Source organism: Ctenopharyngodon idella, chromosome 24, assembly GCF_019924925.1.
Source record: "Ctenopharyngodon idella isolate HZGC_01 chromosome 24, HZGC01, whole genome shotgun sequence".
Classification (NCBI taxonomy): Eukaryota; Metazoa; Chordata; class Actinopteri; order Cypriniformes; family Xenocyprididae; genus Ctenopharyngodon; species Ctenopharyngodon idella.
This window is the reverse complement of record NC_067243.1, coordinates 5,211,606-5,231,325: the sequence shown is the minus strand read 5'-3', so window position 1 is coordinate 5,231,325 and position 19,720 is coordinate 5,211,606. Positions and strand designations below refer to the sequence as shown.

Sequence of the window (19,720 nt, the reverse complement as noted above, 5' to 3'; positions counted from 1 at the left end):
TATGACGTAAATGTCTGCAAGGCCTAACCATGGAGAACGCAGAAGTTAATGCCTCATGCTAAATGCATAATGTACGGTTGAGATTGTGTGCAGAGGGATTTGAAACAACTAACATACTTGAATGTGAAGAACATTGGTGGACAAAAATAGTGGGTAGACCCATGAAAAATGTTGGCAGAAGCGTTCTTTTTTTCAAAAGACCTTTTTAACTTTAGAGATCTTCACACAAAATGCTAAACTTGTAGCCAGTTGAACAATATAGGGTAACTAATCATTCCAAAAAACCTGTCATACTGGTTTAGTATCTCATCGAACCCATCCTTGTTGAGCATAGTTGTTTTAGCAAAGCAAGAGACCGGACCTAACTACACTTGGTTTTTCTAAATAAACTGAAGGTAAGTAAGTAAATACTTTTTTTTACGATTTTCTTGGCATTCCTAGCTTTGTTGATCTCGGTGATTTGAATCACAGACATTTAACGTTACATTTGCAAAAAGTGTGTTACTGTGGCCTTTACTCTTTAGGTTGCATAATGAAATTAACCAAGACAAAACCAAACTGGCTCCTTACACTGATTCTGACATTTCACATCATGTCAGCACAAATAGAAGGTAGTGTATCTGCTGTATCATCTAAAACTGACAGTTGTCATCATTTACTCACTCTGAATCAGTATTTTGGTCTCTTTTCCCAGTATTAAATCTTTCTTGTTTCCTTGAGTTTATTCTTTGCATTGTTTCACTTTCTCCTCCAGCTTCTCGTGATGATGACGTGAGAATCCTGATTGTGGGAATCCGAGGTCACTCCAGATTCGGCGCTGCAGATATTCTGTCAGGAAGGAAAGACGGTGGACAGAAGGACAGAGAGATTGTAAAGACTCCAGTAATTACAGACGAGGGTCGTAGAATGATGCTGGTCACTGGACCAAACCTCTGTGAGGAGGACACAGCGAGACAGAGCTTCACAACAGCGCTGTTTCTCTCGTCTCCTGGACCTCACGCCGTTTTAATGGTCCTGAATCTGGAAGATGAAGCATCAGAACAGTGTGATATTGTGAAACGAGCCCAGGAGCTGCTGGGAGCAGAAGTTCTGCAGTACTGCATTGTTCTTCTGCACCAGGAACGTTTCACAGGAGCGTCCAGAGGGATCGCTGGAGAAATGATCAACGCATGTGGAGGCAGATTTCACATGATAAGAGACTCTGAACCCAAACCTGCTCAAACAGCAGCTCTCAGAGAGGAAATAGACAAGCTAGTTTGGCTCAATGGTGACGGATTTTACTCAGTATTGACACAAGAGTTAGAAACAGAAGAGACGAGTCAAGATGTGCATGAAGAGATTCAGCTCTTGTCTGTAATATATGATGCTTTAGGAGGAGCAGCTGGAATCATAGGATGGATTTTCCTCGTCTCACTTACAGCTCTTGGTGGTTACACTGAAGGAAGGGACAAAATCTTGATTTTCAGGCCAGCATTTACTTTACCTACATTGTTTATGATCTATCTAAGACATTTTCTGAGTCCAGATGTTGCTGTACCGCTAAATTTGGCCCTGATGACATCACTAGCAGCCATATTTACAATAGAGCCCATACTAATCAATAAATTTAACACAATGAGTCGAGACACATCAAACCCATCAAAAGCATTACTAAGTTTCCCATTTATTCAGGGTTCAGCTCTGGTCTTGGGAACACTTATCAGCGTCAGGTCGTGGTCAGATGTGCTCATAGCGTGTCACGCGGCTCCTGGAGTCACAGCTGGGGCTTATGCATTCATATTTCAACATGAAAAGATTAGTCGTGAATCTCCAGTCCTTGTGCTTGGGTCATTTCTGTGTTGTATCATTGGGGCGACACTCTCAATGGGGTTTGTGACTGTGTTTGCTCTGCTTGATGTGAAGATGACAGTAATGCTGCTAATATTAGGACTTACAATGGCATATTGGCATTTAAAGACTGAAACTCTACATAATGTGATCGGTTTAACTGTTCTTACGCTGTTTTTTTCATGTGGCTGTGTGCTCATTGGTTCAGTCTTTCTTATTTTAGGGCTGATAATGAGTTTTCTCAAAGTACTTACAGAAAGCTTGGTCAGTTCTTACTTGTTTTATGTAGGATTACTGTTAATAGTAATGTGGAGAAGGCAGACTGCATCAGTTCAAGTCACAAACGGTGACTAAATCAATCACAATTGTCTCATATTTTGCAGGATGTTATTTTCCTGTTAATATATGCTATAATTTTATGATGAAAGCAAAGACATTTAACGCCCTTAAGTTTGTAAAGTTACTCATAATTAACTTTCTAAAAGCCTACTGTAGTACTAGCAGTAATATGAGACAGAGATGGCAATACTGTGGATTACGTGGGTACTGATTGATCACCTGATTACAGTATAAATTCTTTAAAGATTATGTGCAGCAGCTTACACAGACTGTTAATATGACGTAAATGTCTGCAAGGCCTAACGATGGACAGAGCAGATGTTATTGCCTCATGCTAAATGTATAATGTATGGTTGAGATTGTGTGCAGAGGGATTTGAAACAACATACTTGAATGTGAAGAACACTGATGGACAAAAATAGTGGCTTGACCAATAAAAAATGTTCCTGTTAGAATATGTTCATGTAGTTCAGTTCTCTTGGTTCTTTTGGTCGGCACCAGAAAAGAAAATGATACATTTAGTCCTGGTTCGCTTGCGTTCACGCTGTCATTTTAAAAGCTTCTATGATGTATATTTTGCAATGAAACTTACCGACAGTGTTGCGTGTAATGCAATACACTTTTCCCCGAGTAACTAGTAAAGTAACACGTTACTTTTAAATTTACAACAAAATATCTGAGTTACTTTTTCAAATAAGTAATGCACGTTACTTTGTTTTCCTATTTATTGACTGACATCTCTCTTGTCCCCTTATTGTCCTCCTATTCTTCTGTGATCCAGAATAGCAGCACATCTTAAGAGTTTGTTTGAGCTGCGCCCTCTACTGTACAGGCATGAATTTGCATTTCTTTCAGCCTGATGCTTATTCACTTCACTTTTGGTGAAAGGGCCTTTACATATGCCAAAATTAAAACTTTTTTGTTGTTATTAGAAAACAAACAAGCAAGACCAGTCCAGGTGAGTATAAGTAACGCAAAAGTAATGTAACACATTACTTTCTAGAGAAGGTAACTCAATTAGTTACTTTTTTTAAGGAGTAACTCAATATTGTAATGCATTACTTTTAAAAGTAACTTTGCCCAACACTGGTAACTTTGCTGGGCTAAATGCATTTATTGTGTGTGTACATATGGTTGTATTTTTACCAGCTGAGAACTCACAAACAGCTTATAAAATGTGTAAAGGAGTCAAAATAGGGGCAGGAATTTCTCTGTTGCACACAAATGAAGATCTGCTGCAAGGAGACGGCGTTTCAGACACCTGTACCGAACTCTAATGTCAACATACTGAAGCTCCTATGACGAGAAGAACCAGGTACGCTGGAGCATTCTGTCCTTTTAGGGTCACATCTGGTGACATTACATCCTGTTTTTGGTTCGTTTAGATGCCTTCGGGCCATGCTGCTTTCATATTTCAGTCGAGCCGCACCAGTCGTAAAAAAGTAAGTGTGAACGCTGCCATCCGAACCCTGGTCCGCACCAAACAAGCGGACCAGGGTTCGGATGGCAGCGTTCACACTTACTTTTTCATTAAACAACACCTGGCACATGTGAACACACCTTAGTCACAATCTGGAGCCTAGCCCATTCAACAAATAAAAAACCTGTCATTCTGGTTCAGTATCTAATCTAACATCTTAACCCACGCTTGTCGAGCATAGTTGTCTTAGCAAAGCAAGAGACAGGACAGAACTACATTTACAGTGTTTCTAAATAAGTATTGGGATGTTTCTAAAGACTGTAAGTAAAACTTTTTCCTACTTCTGTTGATCTGGGTAATCTGAGTCACAGATATTTAAAGTTACATTTGGCTTCATGTACTCTTTAGGTTGTACGATGAAATCAACCAAGACAAAACACAAGTTGCTGTTTACACTGATTCTGGTGTTTCACGTCATGTCTGTACAAGCTGAAGGTAATGTACCTGCTCTTTACTGTTAAACTAAACATTTTTAATAAATAGTGTACCTATAATAACTCACAACTGTCATCATTTACTCAGTCTAATGTCATTACAAACTTTCCTTCTTCTGAATCAGTATGTTTGTCTCATTTTCCAGTATTAATCCTTACACAAGATCAATTTACTTGATAATCAAAAGTGCATAAGGCTTGTTTTCAAAGAACATGTCTTTCTTACCTCATTTTTCCTTCTTTGCATGATGGTTTCAGCTTCTCATGATGATGACGTGAGAATCCTGATTGTGGGAATCCGAGGTCACTCCAGATTCGGCACTGCAGATATTCTGTCAGGAAGGAAAGACGGTGGACAGGAGGACAGAGAGATTGTAAAGACTCCAGTAATTACAGACGAGGGTCGCAGAATGATGCTGGTCACTGGACCAAACCTCTGTGAGGAGGACACAGCGAGACAGAGCTTCACAACAGCGCTGTTTCTCTCGTCTCCTGGACCTCACGCCGTTTTAATGGTCCTGAATCTGGAAGATGAAGCATCAGAACAGTGTGATATTGTGAAACGAGCGCAGGAGCTGCTGGGAGCAGAAGTTCTGCAGTACTGCATTGTTCTTCTGCACCAGGAACGTTTCACAGGAGCGTCCAGAGGGATCGCTGGAGAAATGATCAACGCATGTGGAGGCAGATTTCACATGATAAGAGACTCTGAACCCAAACCTGCTCAAACAGCAGCTCTTGTAGAGGAAATAGACAAGTTGGTTCGGCTCAATGGTGACGGATTTTACTCAGTATTGACACAAGAGTTAGAAACAGAAGAGACGAGTCAAGATGTGCATGAAGAGATTCAGCACTTGTCTGTAATATATGACACTTTAGGAGGAGCAGCTGGAATTATAGGATGGATTTTCTTTGTTTCACTTGTTATTTACAATGAAGGAAGGGACAAAATCTTGAGTTTTGGGACAACATTTGCAGCACTTGCGTGGTTTATGGTCTATCTAAGACATGTTCTCAGTCCAGATGTTGCTATACCACTAAATTTGGCCCTGATGACATCACTAGCAATCGTATTTACAATAGGCCCCAAACCAATCAATGAATTTAACACGAGTCGAGACATATTAAACCAGTTAAAAAAAATTTGTGCATTACTATGTTTCCCATATATTCTGGTTACAGCTCTGGTCTTGGGAACAATTTTCAGCGTCAGGTCGTGGTCAGATGTGCTCATAGCGTGTCACGCGGCTCCTGGAGTCAAATACGGGGCATATGCATCCATACTTTACAATCAAACTATTAGACATGAATCTCCAGTCTCTGCACTCTGGTCATTTCTGTTTTGTACCATTGGGGCGAAACTCTCAATGGGGGTTTACAATGAAATCACTCACAATCTTCTCATATGTTGCATCATTACGTTATTTTCCTGTCATTATAAACTATAATTTTGTGACAAAAGCAAAGAAATATAATGACCTTAAGTTTATAAATTTACTCAGAATTAACATTCTGAAAGCCTACTGTCGCACTAGCAGTAATATGAGACAGAGATGGTAATACTGTGGTTTACCTGGGTACTAATTGATCACCTGATTCCGGTAGAGATTCTCTAAAGATTATTTGCAGCAGCTTACATACATTGTTAATATGATGTAAATGTTTGCAAGGCCTCACCATGGAGAGTTTATTTTGATGGGCACACCATGCGGCCAGTCACATGGGAGGACAGACTAGGATCATACCGTTATCTGAAAGAAGGAAGGGGGACACGCTCCGAAGATAGCGAGTGTACTGGTACAGGCCAGGTACGCAGAGCGACAGAGAGAGCCAGATTTAAATGTAAACGCGTTGGGAAAAAGTGAAGAAATGAGCGAAAACCGAAAAAGAAGCAGCATCTGGCTGAATTTATTTGCCTTATGCCTTTATTTATTTGATTTGTTTGCTGTGGTTAGGTGTTCAATTGTTCAATTAAAGTTTATTAAAATGTTAAATAATATTAACTGTGTATTTTTTGTAACGAAAAAATGCATAGAAATAAGGCTTTTATGAAAACACTAAATATAAAAAAATGCTTACCAACACACAAACCATTCACAATTGCTAAATTGGGCTAAAATAGAAGGCTCCAAGTGATACTAAATGAAGAGCCATTTGGGAGCCATAGGAGCCGAACCAAAAGAGCCGAATCTTTGAAAAGCCGGACTACCCATCACTCGTAACTAGGGATGCACCGATGTATCAGCTGCTGATATTTATCGGCCGATTTTTGCTCAATTTACAACCATCAGCATATCGGCTGTAGCAGGAAAAAAGCCGGTATAACAAACCGATGGTTTATAAATGAACTGCGTGAAGGCACTGAGCTGTATAATGACTGTTGTGTAATCCTAGCGCTGCTGTCTGCGCTTTAATGTTAATCAAATAACAAAATATCGCACACTATTAGTGATTAAATAACTTTTGTAACTTTCATAAGTGTAGCGAACCCCATCCGAATGATGACCAAACCTTTACTGATGTTTTATTAAGTTTATTGCGTCTGTTTTCACTCCAAAAAAATCACCACAAAAGCTAAACAATACAACTCTCTCTCTCTCCATTGCATTATCGTCCACATACAGCGAATTACACAAAACACTTATTACAACTAACAGTTTACAAATACATACGGATCTTATGCCTTTTCGGGGGATGCTTAATAAACCGACAAACTTTAAATCTGCAAAATAACTCTGAAGAACTGCGTGCTCTCCTTGTCAGTCCATAGACTAGAACACCTGTCAAAATAAGAGTCCCGCCTTAGTAAAGGAGATCTCATACATATTTAAACTTACAAAAAATATTAAAATGTATACAAAAACAAATTAGAACATTAATCACAATAAAGTCTGTTACAATAAAGAAGGATTAATATGTATTTATACAGTGAAGAATATGCAGTGCTATTTTACATTTGTTTACTTTATTTCAGTACCTGAAAACTATTAAACCTACCTAAAAAGCACTGTTTATTTCATATGCATCTATGTTCTGTTGTCTTTATGTAGACCTGCTGATTGTTAAATGGATCCAATCCATGTTCATTAGAAATTATTTGATGATGCAGCAATAAACCTGCTAGTATATTTTAATGCAAGGGTTTTTGAACTTTGCTTATTTAAAACATGATCAAAATACTATCTATTTTGATGACAAAATTTCACATAGAAGAAGAAGTGACAAATATCGGTATCGGCCAATAATTGTTTGTTAAAATCGGTATCAGTATCGGCCCCCCAAAAAATCATATCGGTGCATCCCTACTCGTAACTGTTACAAGTAATGCGTGTTACATAATCAGATTACTTTTTACCAAATAACTAGTTGTCACGGTTTGAGTTTTGTTCATGTTTAGAGTTTGTGTTTTGATCTGTTCTGTGCTTGTCTGTTTCTAGGTTGGTTTTCTTGTTTTGTTAATTAGTCCAGTATTAATCCGTTCTCCCCTTGATTGTTTCCATGGTCACTGATTGCTTTAGTATTCTGTTCAGGTGTGTCTTGTCTATTTTCTAGTTAGTTCCTCAGTTCACTGTGTATTTACGACCTGTACCTTATGAAGATCCTGGCCGAGAGAGGCTACAGCTTCACCATCACAGCTGTGAGTGAGTAATCAGCCAGTGTGCCAGCCACAGAACCTGTTCCCATGAGTGTATTACCTGAGCTTGTTCCCGTGAGTAAATTAGAGAATTGGGTAGTGCTGTATGTCCCCGGCCATAGTGGGCGGGCCAAGGGTCAAGGCCACAGAGGCCGATTCGCCATGGCCCCCTGAACTGCCTGAGCCGCCATGGTCCCCTTCAGCCTGAGGCTTATTCACTTCACATTTGGTGTGAAAGGGCCTTTACATATACCAAAAATAAAGCCCAGCTGAGGTGAGAAAAAGTAACACAAAAGTAATGTAACACATTACTTTCTAGAAAAAGTAACTAAGTAACTCAATTAGTTACTTTAAGGAGTAACGCAATATTGTCATGCATTACTTTTAAAAGTAACTTTCATGAACACTGCTTACCAAAAATGCGAAACAGTGCTGTATGCTGGGTGTACATATGGTGATATTTTAACCAGCTGAGAAATAACAAACAGCTTATAAAATGCGTAAAGGATTCAAAAGGAATTTCTCTGTTGCACACAAATGAAGATCTGCTGCAAGGAGACGGCGGTTCTGATGCCTGTACCGATGTCAACATACTGAAGCTCCTATGACGAGAAGAACCAGGTGCGCTGGAGCATTCTGTCCTTTTAGGGTCACATCTGGTGACATTACGTCCTGTTTTTGTTTCATTAGGTTCTCAGTGCTGTGTTTCAGTTGAACCGCACCAGAGTTCATTTGGAAGTAGACCAAGATCCCCTGGAAATGTGGGTCTCGGTCCACTTGTTAGGTGCGCACCAGGGTTTGGATGGCAGCGTTCACACTTACTCAGATGAACCGCACTGCAGAGCAATCGCACTAGAGTTTGTTTTAAACACCTGGCACAATCACCTAGTCACAATCTGGAGCCTAGCCCAATAAAAAAAGAATAAAAAAACAACAACAACAAAAAAAACCCCCTGTCATTCTGGTTCAGTATCTAATCAAAGATCTTAACCCACACTTGTCGAGTATAGTTGTCTTAGCAAAGCAAGAGACAGGACAGAACTACATTTACAGTGTTTCTAAAGACTGTAAGTAAAACTTTTTCCTACTTCTGTTGATCTGGGTAATCTGAGTCACAGATATTTAAAGTTACATTTGGCTTCATGTACTCTTTAGGTTGTACGATGAAATCAACCAAGACAAAACACAAGCTGCTTTTTACACTGATTCTGGTGTTTCACGTCATGTCTGTACAAGCTGAAGGTAATGTACCTACTCTTTAATAAATATTGTATCTATAACTCACAACTGTCATCATTTACTCACCCTAATGTCATTCCAAACTTGTATGTCTTTCCTTCTTCTGAATCAGTATGTTTGTCTCGTTTTCCAGTATTAATCCTTACACAAGATCAATTTACTTGATAATCAAAAGTGCATAAGGCTTGTTTTCAAAGAACATAACTAACTTACCCGCTATGTTAAACACCTAACTAGTTGTACTGGTTAATAATGTGCATTTTAATCTGAAAGCAATATAATACCTACTGAGATTATGATCTCATACTGTAAATATGCTTATTTTAGTCAACTGTATATTTCCATAAAAATTCTAACTGTGGCTTTTATCTTCAGATTGTAAAATGAAATTAACCAAGAATAAACCAAACTGGCTCCTTATACTGATGATTGCATTTCACATCACATCTTCAGAAGGTTAGTATCTGCACTAATTTACCTAGTATTGTATATGATTTTACTCATATAAAATGTTTGCAACTTTCTGTATGAATGCTCACCACAAACCATTTAAATATATATTACCTCTATCGTCCAGCTGTAATTCTCACTGACGGTTTCTCCTCTCAGCTTCTCGTGATGGTGACGTGAGAATCCTGATTGTGGGAATCCGAAGTGACTCCAGATTCAGCGCTGCAGATATTCTGTCAGGAAGGAGGACAGAGAGATTGTAAAGACTCCAGTAGTGTCTCATACCAGCTACAGAGCGAACGCACAGAATAACATTATAACATTCAACACACTCAAATGTAACACACTCTGCTTCATACCACAGTCCTGTCGGATTGCTTTCCATCGGCTGTGGAGGTGAAGACGACAATTCCCATGATTCCACGCTCATTCACAGCATCATCAAGCTAAGCCTTTGTTATTGTTCTTAATAAGTGACCTCTAGCAGCAAAACTTACATACTTTTCCTTTAATTTGCCCATACAAAAAACCTGTCATACTGGTTTACTATCTAGTCAAACATTTAAATCATTGTCAAGCAAAGCAAAAGACAGGACAGAATTACACTTACAGCATTTCTAAATAAACTGACCGTAAGTAAAAGCTTTTTTTATTATCTGTCTTGCCATTTCCAGTTTTGTTGATCTGGGTAATCTGAGTCACAGATATTTAAAGTTACATTTGGCTTCATGTACTCTTTAGGTTCAACAATGAAATCAACCAAGACAAAACACAAGTTGCTTTTTACACTGATTCTGGCAATTCACATCATGTCTGTACAAGCTGCAGGTAATGTACCTGCTCTTTAATGTTTCTTAATTTTAACTAAATAGTGTACCTATAATAACTCACGACTGTCTTCATTTGCTCACCCTAATGTCATTCCCAAACCTGTATGTCTTTCTTTCTTTTCTGTTTTCCAGCATAAATGCCTAAAAAGAGAAGCAAACTTCCATAAGATAGGGCTTGTTTTCAAAGAATATACCTTTCTTACCTCATTTTTCCTTCTTTGCATGATGGTTTCAGCTTCTCATGACGTGAGAATCCTGATTGTGGGAATCCGAGGTCACTCCAGATTCAGCGCTGCAGATATTCTGTCAGGAAGGAAAGACGGTGGACAGGAGGACAGAGAGATTGTAAAGACTCCAGTAATTACAGACGAGGGTCGTAGAATGATGCTGGTCACTGGACCAAACCTCTGTGAGGAGGACACAGCGAGACAGAGCTTCACAACAGCGCTGTTTCTCTCGTCTCCTGGACCTCACGCCGTTTTAATGGTCCTGAATCTGGAAGATGAAGCATCAGAACAGTGTGATATTGTGAAACGAGCCCAGGAGCTGCTGGGAGCAGAAGTTCTGCAGTACTGCATTGTTCTTCTGCACCAGGAACGTTTCACAGGAGCGTCCAGAGGGATCGCTGGAGAAATGATCAACGCATGTGGAGGCAGATTTCACATGATAAGAGACTCTGAACCCAAACCTGCTCAAACAGCAGCTCTCGTAGAGGAAATAGACAAGCTAGTTTGGCTCAATGGTGACGGATTTTACTCAGTATTGACACAAGAGTTAGAAACAGAAGAGACGAGTCAAGATGTGCATGAAGAGATTCAGCACTTGTCTGTAATATATGACACTTTAGGAGGAGCAGCTGGAATCATAGGATGGATTTTCCTCATTTCACTTACAGCTCTTGTTATTTACACTGGAGGAAATGACAAATTCTTGAATTTTGGGGCAAAATTTGCAGCACTTGTATTGTTTATGATCTATCTAAGACATCTTCTGAGTCCAGATGTTGCTATACCACTAAATTTGTCATTGCTATCATCACTAGCAACTATATTTACAACAGACCGCAGAGTAATCGAAGAATTTAATTTTAGCAGAAGTAGCAGCAGTCCAAACATCAAAGATATCATAGGGGATTTCATAGTAAATATTTTAATTTATCTAATACTTTTTTACGCAGAATTAATGTCTTTACCATTTATTCAGGGTTCAGCTCTGGTTTTTGGGACAATTATCAGCGTCAGGTCGTGGTCAGATGTGCTCATAGCGTGTCACGCGGCTCCTGGAGTCACAGCTGGGGCTTATGCATTCATATTTCAACATGAAAAGATTAGTCGTGAATCTCCAGTCCTTGTGCTTGGGTCATTTCTGTGTTGTATCATTGGGGCGACACTCTCAATGGGGTTTGTGACTGTGTTTGCTCTGCTTGATGTGAAGATGACAGTAATGCTGCTAATATTAGGACTTACAATGGCATATTGGCATTTAAAGACTGAAACTCTACATAATGTGATTGGTTTAACTGTTCTTACGCTGTTTTTTTCATGTGGCTGTGTGCTCATTGGTTCAGTCTTTCTTATTTTAGGGCTGATAATGAGTTTTCTCAAAGTACTTACAGAAAGCTTGGTCAGATCTTGTTTGTTTTATGTAGCATTACTGTTAATAGTAATGTGGAGAAAGCAGATTGCATCAGTTCAAGTCAGAAACAGCGACTAAATCAGTCACATTTGTCTAATATTTGATGAAATTTACATCATGTTATTTTCCTGTTTATTACTGTGAAGCTGTTCTGAAACAATCTGTATTTTATTTATTGACTTTACAAATGACACATTGAATAAATGTATATATTTAAGTTGTGATTGTTGTTATGACCCGAGGTTTTTATTTTAATGCATCTTGCAAAACTGGATAATTTTTGAAACTCTCTTTATCTTACATTCAGCACCATTTAAACTAAATATGTACAGTAATTAAACATTTAGTTTGCAGATGCAGATTCGGAAAACTCTAGTGTTTGCACTCAAGTTATCCCTGTTTTGTTCAGTTGGAGTGACACTCTCAGTGGGGTTTGCGACTGTTTTTACTCTGTTTTTAGTGAAGATGACAATAATGCTGCTAATATTAGGATTTACAATAGCGTATTCTCAAAGTCACTATAATGAGGAATGACTCTTAATCATTAACCATGTGTGTTGAAATTCTTCAAGTATTTCTTTGAAACAGCTGCTAACATCTACTAAAACATCAGTTGGACAGATGAACAAAGGCACTCGATCTGGATAATGTTAAATCTGTTAAATGACCACTTACTTCTTCTGCAGCTCTGCTGAAAACCAATGCTTTCCTGGAAATAATTCAGACGATGCTGTTGTGATTTCCCATTGATGTTCTCATCTGGAGATTTAACTGTAAATAAAAATAAAACTGACTGTATGAAACTTGCAAATGTTACTTAACAAATATTATTTGTTCATCAGTGTCACATCAGAACCCACAGCAACATGCGCCTCCATCATCACCCTTAAGATCTGATCAAATACTGCAATAAATAATCCATCAAATTATTGTTTTTAAAGCGTATGAAGATCTAACGAAGCCAAGAATAAATCTGGATGAATTTTGCATTGATAAACACAATGCAAAGTTACAGTGTGCAAACTGTTTTCTCATTGTTATTTCAGTCAGGTTTAATAGTTTCTGATGTGCTTCACATAAGTTATGCATTAAATGCTTTTTGAGGTTTTTGTTGCCTTTGTAAATGATTTGCTCAAACATATTCTCCTGTTTTCACTGGATTTTCTGCAGTCTCTTGCTGTGACTGGGCGTGTAGATACCTATTTCTTACATGAAGATTTTATATTGAAGTCTTAAAGGAGAAGCACCAACTAAAACTGAATTGTTCATTCAGACGGTCAGAAACGGGGGTGGAAAATGGTCATGTGTTGCTGAATTATAGCTGTTTTGGTGCAAAAAAACCCAAAAAACTTTACTAACATTATAAGTGGCCCTCAGGAAAAATAAAAATAAATCAAGTATGACATCAGCCCTTACACTAACCGAAGAATCTAGTTTGGATTTTTTTTGTCGAAACCAGCTCAGTGACTCGCTTCATGAGACACACAGAATAAAAAGATGAAATTAGCCCAAAAAAGAAAATTAAACTGGCTCCTCATATCGATTCATGCTTTCACATCTCATCTTCTGAAGGTTAGTATCTGCTCTCTTCTACTATTTGACCATGAATGATGTTTTTATTAATTTGACTATAATTTAAACTTCAGTTCCTGCACAAACATCCATCACAAAGCATTGACATTTATGCATTTGGCAGATACTTTTATCTAATATGACTTATTTTGATCAGTTTCTCTTGGATTTGAACCCACAATAAAGCCACGATTGTTCCTCTGATCAAAAAATACAGCCTTTAAGTAATTTAGAGCAAATATGTAAACAGAGATATTGCAAATAATAAAAAAAAAGATATGATATTGAGATATATAATTTATTTTCATATTGCCCAGACCAAATTCACACAGTTTCATTTCCCCTTTCAGCTTTTTATCAAATTTGCCAAATCAGATTTTTGTTGACATTCACTTCATCATATTATCATGATATTCTTATTTATCTGATTTGATTTAAAAAAAAAAAAAAAAAACAAACAGTTGCAGTGACTAATTTTTTCATTTCTTTCAGGATTGCAACATCAATCGATAGTTATTGATATTTCATATACAATAAAAAGGGACATAAATAAACAGCTCTATTGTGCATTTCTAAGACAACAAGGTCAATCTACTTGTTTCCAGAGAACATATCTTAGATTATATTTCTCACCCCACTGCCAAATATTTTTTTTTCCTGAAAATTAACAAATATTATTTCTGGTGTCACATCAGAACCCACCAATCATCTGATCAATCACTGCCCTGACAGCAACATAGTGTCGGGCCAGATCCGGCCCACATCTGGTCCGCGTGTAAACCACATGTACCAGATGTGGGCCGGATCTGGGCCACACTATGTTGCAGTCAGGGTGTAGACTCAGTGAAAATATTGCTGTGCATCAAGTGTTCACTCAGTAGTAACCCAGATGAATCATTTTTTAGATGTTTTACAGTTCAGAAATGTAAGAGTGTTTACAAACTGAGAGTGTATGACTGTGCATGTCAGCAAAGACTCATTTCATTATTCACTTTCATTGTGTATAAAGGATCAGCAGGAAAATCCTGCTAAATATCTTTTGTGTTTGACTAAAGAAAGAAAGTCATACATGTTTGGAATGATATGAGGGTGAATAAATGATGACAAATTTACATTTTGGGTGAACTACTGCTTTAAAAACAACCACTCATGAATTCAACCAATCATTAATAATGTTAATATTAAATGTCAGTGCTAGTCTCCTAACAACCACCGCAGGAACGGACATGGGAAGTGTTTGCTAATCGGCTGATTTGGACAGAATTACATCAAAAGCACCGTAGTAGATATCATATTATAACACAAAGAATACAGCGTCTTTTTAAAGCTACATGACGAGATCAAGCCAGCCAAACGCAGGAACATTTGGAGTATCAATTTATGAGTAACACAGATAAATAATGTGAATAATTACTAAATAATTAATATTAATTAATTAATAATTACATAAATAATTATGTTCTTTGACTTTAGACATAAGAAGCATAAACTCTGTCCTATTACTGGAACGAATCATCAACATTGTTCGATCATCTGCTGCAGAATGACTTCAAGATCATGTACTTATTTTTAGACCCTTTAAATCCATGAACATGATTTCTGCCTGAGTCCTGTCGGATTGCTTTCCATCGGCTGTGGAGGTGAAGACGACAACTCCCATGATTCCACGCTCATTCACAGCATCATCAAGCTACGTTATTGTTCTGAATAAGTGACCTCTAGCAGCAAAACTTACAAACTTTTCCTTTAATTTGCCCACTACCCTTTGCCCATACAAAAACCTGTCATACTGGTTTACTATCTAGTCAAACATTTAAATCTTTGTCGAGCACAGGTGTCTTAGCAAAGCAAAAGACAGGACAGAATTACACTTACAGCATTTCTAAATAAACTGACCGTAAGTAAAAACTTCTTTTACCTGTCTTGCCATTTCCAGTTTTGTTGATCTGGGTAATCCGAGTCACAGATATTTAAAGTTACATTTGGCTTCATGTATTATTTAGGTTGTACGATGAAATCAACCAAGACAAAACACAAGCTGCTTTTTACACTGATTCTGGCAATTCACATCATGTCTGTACAAGCTGAAGGTAATGTACCTGCTCTTTACTGTTAAACTAAACATTTTTAATAAATAGTGTACCTATAATAACTCACAACTGTCTTCATTTGCTCACCCTAATGTCACTCCCAAACCTGTATGTCTTTCTTTTTTCTGAATTGGTATGTTGGTCTTGTTTTCCAGCATAAATGCCTAAAAAGAGAAGCAAAATTCCATAAAATAAGGCTTGTTTTCAAAGAATATACCTTTCTTACCTCATTTTTCCTTCTTTGCATGATGGTTTCAGCTTCTCGTGATGATGACGTGAGAATCCTGATTGTGGGAATCCGAGGTCACTCCAGATTCAGCGCTGCAGATATTCTGTCAGGAAGGAAAGACGGTGGACAGGAGGACAGAGAGATTGTAAAGACTCCAGTAATTACAGACGAGGGTCGTAGAATGATGCTGGTCACTGGACCAAACCTCTGTGAGGAGGACACAGCGAGACAGAGCTTCACAACAGCGCTGTTTCTCTCGTCTCCTGGACCTCACGCCGTTTTAATGGTCCTGAATCTGGAAGATGAAGCGTCAGAACAGTGTGATATTGTGAAACGAGCCCAGGAGCTGCTGGGAGCAGAAGTTCTGCAGTACTGCATTGTTCTTCTGCACCAGGAACGTTTCACAGGAGCGTCCAGAGGGATCGCTGGAGAAATGATCAACGCATGTGGAGGCAGATTTCACATGATAAGAGACTCTGAACCCAAACCTGCTCAAACAGCAGCTCTCGTAGAGGAAATAGACAAGTTGGTTCGGCTCAATGGTGACGTATTTTACTCAGTATTGACACAAGAGTTAGAAACAGAAGAGACGAGTCAAGATGTGCATGAAGAGATTCAGCTCTTGTCTGTAATATATGACACTTTAGGAGGAGCAGCTGGAATCATAGGATGGATTTTCCTCGTTTCACTTATCACTCTTGTTGTTTACACTGAAGGAAGGGACAAAATCTTGATTTTTGGGGCAAAATTTACAGCACTTGCATTGTTTATGGTCTATCTAAGACATCTTCTGAGTCCAGATGTTGCTATACCACTAAATTTGGCCTTGGTATCATCACTAGTAACTATAATTACAATAGACCGCAGACACAGAATAATCAAAGATTTTAATTTTAGCAGAAGTAGCAGCAGTCCAGACAGAAATATCATAGGAGATTTCATAGTAAATATTTTCATTTATCTAATACTTTTTTACGCAGAATTAATGTCTTTACCATTTTTTCTGGGTTCAGCTCTGGTTTTGGGAACACTTATCAGCGTCAGGTCGTGGTCAGATGTGCTCATAGCGTGTTACGCGGCTCCTGGAGTCACAGCTGGGGCTTATGCATTCACATTTCAACATGAAAAGATTAGTCGTGAATCTCCAGTCCTTGTGCTTGGGTCATTTCTGTGTTGTATCATTGGGGCGACACTCTCAATGGGGTTTGTTACTGTGTTTGCTCTGCTTGATGTGACAGTAATGCTGCTAATGTTTGGATTTACAATGGCATGTTGGCATTTAAAGAGTGAAACTCTAGGGAATGTGATCAGTTTAACTGGTCCTACACTGTTTTTTTCATGTGGCTGTGTGCTCATTGGTTCAGTCTTTCTTATTTTAGGGCTGATTATGAGTTTTCTCAAAGTAATTATACAAAACATGGTCTGTTCTAACTTGTTTTATGTAGCACTATTTTTAGGATCATTAATAGTAATTTGGAGAGGAAACGGCAACAACACCAAATGACACTATATTGTGTGTGTGTTTACATATTATACACACAAATACATATAAATTTTACATTTGTATAAATATAACAGGAAAAAAGCAATTGACCACAAAATGTGGCTAATAATACTGATGATGTGACTACTGTCTACAGACTACTGTGGCAGTAACATGGTACAGAGATGGCAATACTGTCGTTTAGGCTACATAGGTATAATTTCTTCTCTTCTTTTCAAAACAGTTTGAAGACGTCTGGGCATCGAGGTTATGAGTTTCTGGAGTTTTGGTGTTGGAATTTGGTCCCATTCTTGCCTGATATAGGTTTCCAGCTGCTGAAGAGTTAGTGGTCATCTTTGATGTATTTTTCATTTAATGATGCGCCAAGTGTTCTCTATAGGTGAAAGATCTGGACTGCAGTCAGGCCAATTCAGCACCCGGACTCTTCTACAATGAAGCCATGCTGTTGTAATAGCTGCAGTATGTGGTTTTGCATTGTCCTGCTGAAATACACAAGGCCTTCCCTGAAATAGACGTCATCTGGAGGGTTGCTTTATATACCTTTCAGCATTCATAGTGCCTTCCAAAACATGCAAGCTGCCCATACCATATGCACTTATGCACCCCCATACCATCAGAGATGCTGGCTTTTGAACTGAACGCTGATAACACGCTGGAAGGTCTCCCTCCTCTTTAGCCTGGAGGACACGGCGTCCGTGATTTCCAACAAGAATGTCAAATTTGGATTCGTCTGACCCACAGTCCATTTTAAATGAGCCTTGGCCCACAGGACACAACGGCGCTTCTGGACCATGTTCACATATGGCTTCCTTTTTGCATGATAGGGCTTTAGTTGGCATCTGCAGATGGCACGGCGGATTGTGTTTACCGACAGTGGTTTCTGGAAGTATTCCTGGGTCCATTTAGTAATGTCATTGACACAATCATGCCGATGAGTGATGCAGTGTCGTCTGAGGGCTCGAAGACCACGAGCATCCAATAAAGGTCTTCGGCCTTGTCCCTTATGCACAGAGATTTCTCCAGTTTCTCTGAGTCTTTTGATGATGTTATGCACTGTAGATGATGAGATTTGCAAAGCCTTTGCAATTTGACGTTGAGGAACATTGTTTGTAAAGTATTCCACAATCTTTTTCTCACTCTTTCACAGATTGGATAGCCTCTGCACATCTTTACTGAGAGACTCTGCCTCTCTAAGACATCCCTTTTATAGCTAATCATGTTACAGACCAGATATCAATTAACTTAATTAGTTGCTAGATGTTCTCCCAGCTGAATCTTTCCAAAATGTATTGCTTTTTCAGCCATTTTTTGCCCCCGTGCCAACTTTTTTGAGACCTGTAGCAGGCATCAAATTTGAGATGAGCTCATTTAGTGGATAAAATTGTAAAAATTTCTCAGTTTAAACATTTGTTATGTTATCTATGTTCTATTGTGAATAAAATATTGGCTCATGTGATTTGAAAGTCTTTTAGTTTTCATTTTATTCAAATTTAAAAACACGTCCCAACTTTTCTTGCTGTTTTTAGTGATTGAAATCACTGCAGGTGCTGTTTATGGATCACAGGTGCATCTTGTTCATATATTTTACTTTTTAAGATGGAAAATCGACAGGCTTATGCTGCAGTTACATGTCTGTTTTGGCCTCCAGGGCTCTGCAACAGTCACGTGACTGAAAACTATGAATAAGTGGACATACGACTCCCTGCTAAATATTGCAGCTGGGAAATCACACGAGCAGTATCGAAAGTGAGGCAAAGAAATACAATTCAACTTCACTGTCAGTGCCGTTAAATGAAACAATATACTGTAAGTATATGCTTCACAGTTTTGGTTATCTTTGGTTACACAGTTTAAATTCACAGAATAATGGTGTCTTTACTGTCCAGGATGAAATATAAAAATTGAACAGGACAAAACCAAAATGGCTCTTCACACTAATTCTTGCATTTCACATCACATCTATACAGGTTGAAGGTAATGTACAAATTACAATGTCATGTAAATGTGTATCTGATCTCTACTGTTCTGATGCATGCATTATCAAATCACATGCGATAATTTTTTAAAAATGTAATCAGTCTTGTGCATATTTAAAAAAAAAAAAAAAGATTTTTGTTGTAGTTTACTTTTGATAACTAAAAATAAATCTGACCACTGTAATGGACACCACGCATTTAGGGTTGTAATGTGATGTAAGTCAATGGAAATTTGTAGGTAAGGCAAATATGTCCTTTTAACCACACATTATTGTAATAATTACCATGCATCAGAAGGTTAACACAAAAAATGGTTTATATGAAGAAATAGACAAGCTAGTTTGGCTCAATGGTGACGGATTTTACTCAGTATTGACACAAGAGTTAGAAACAGAAGAATCGAGTCAAGATGTGCATGAAGACATTTTAGGAAGTGCAGCTGGAATCGTAGGATGGATTTTCCTTGTTTCACTCACTGCTCTTG

General features: G+C 38.3%; 1 protein-coding gene across 6 annotated transcripts; it reads left to right on the top strand.

Moving 5' to 3' along the window:
- Nucleotides 1–3,913: 3,913 nt before the first annotated feature.
- LOC127507702 (uncharacterized) lies at nucleotides 3,914–18,963 on the top strand. Of its 6 annotated transcripts, none has more exons than XM_051885000.1 (6): nucleotides 4,806–8,778; nucleotides 8,867–8,953; nucleotides 9,326–9,406; nucleotides 9,560–10,032; nucleotides 15,441–15,527; nucleotides 15,786–18,963. In XM_051885000.1, the coding sequence occupies exons 5-6, from the start codon at nucleotides 15,449–15,451 to the stop codon at nucleotides 17,258–17,260; spliced, it is 1,554 nt and encodes a 517-aa protein (XP_051740960.1). In that variant the 5' UTR covers nucleotides 4,806–8,778; nucleotides 8,867–8,953; nucleotides 9,326–9,406; nucleotides 9,560–10,032; nucleotides 15,441–15,448; the 3' UTR covers nucleotides 17,261–18,963. The 6 variants fall into 6 exon arrangements, with proteins under 6 accessions (XP_051740956.1, XP_051740960.1, XP_051740958.1 ...); XM_051884998.1 differs by lacking the exons at nucleotides 15,441–15,527; nucleotides 15,786–18,963 and adding an exon at nucleotides 10,466–12,089 and having other exon boundaries at nucleotides 9,560–9,659; nucleotides 9,765–10,228; XM_051884999.1 differs by lacking the exons at nucleotides 15,441–15,527; nucleotides 15,786–18,963 and adding exons at nucleotides 10,142–10,228; nucleotides 10,466–12,089.
- Nucleotides 18,964–19,720: the final 757 nt, after the last annotated feature.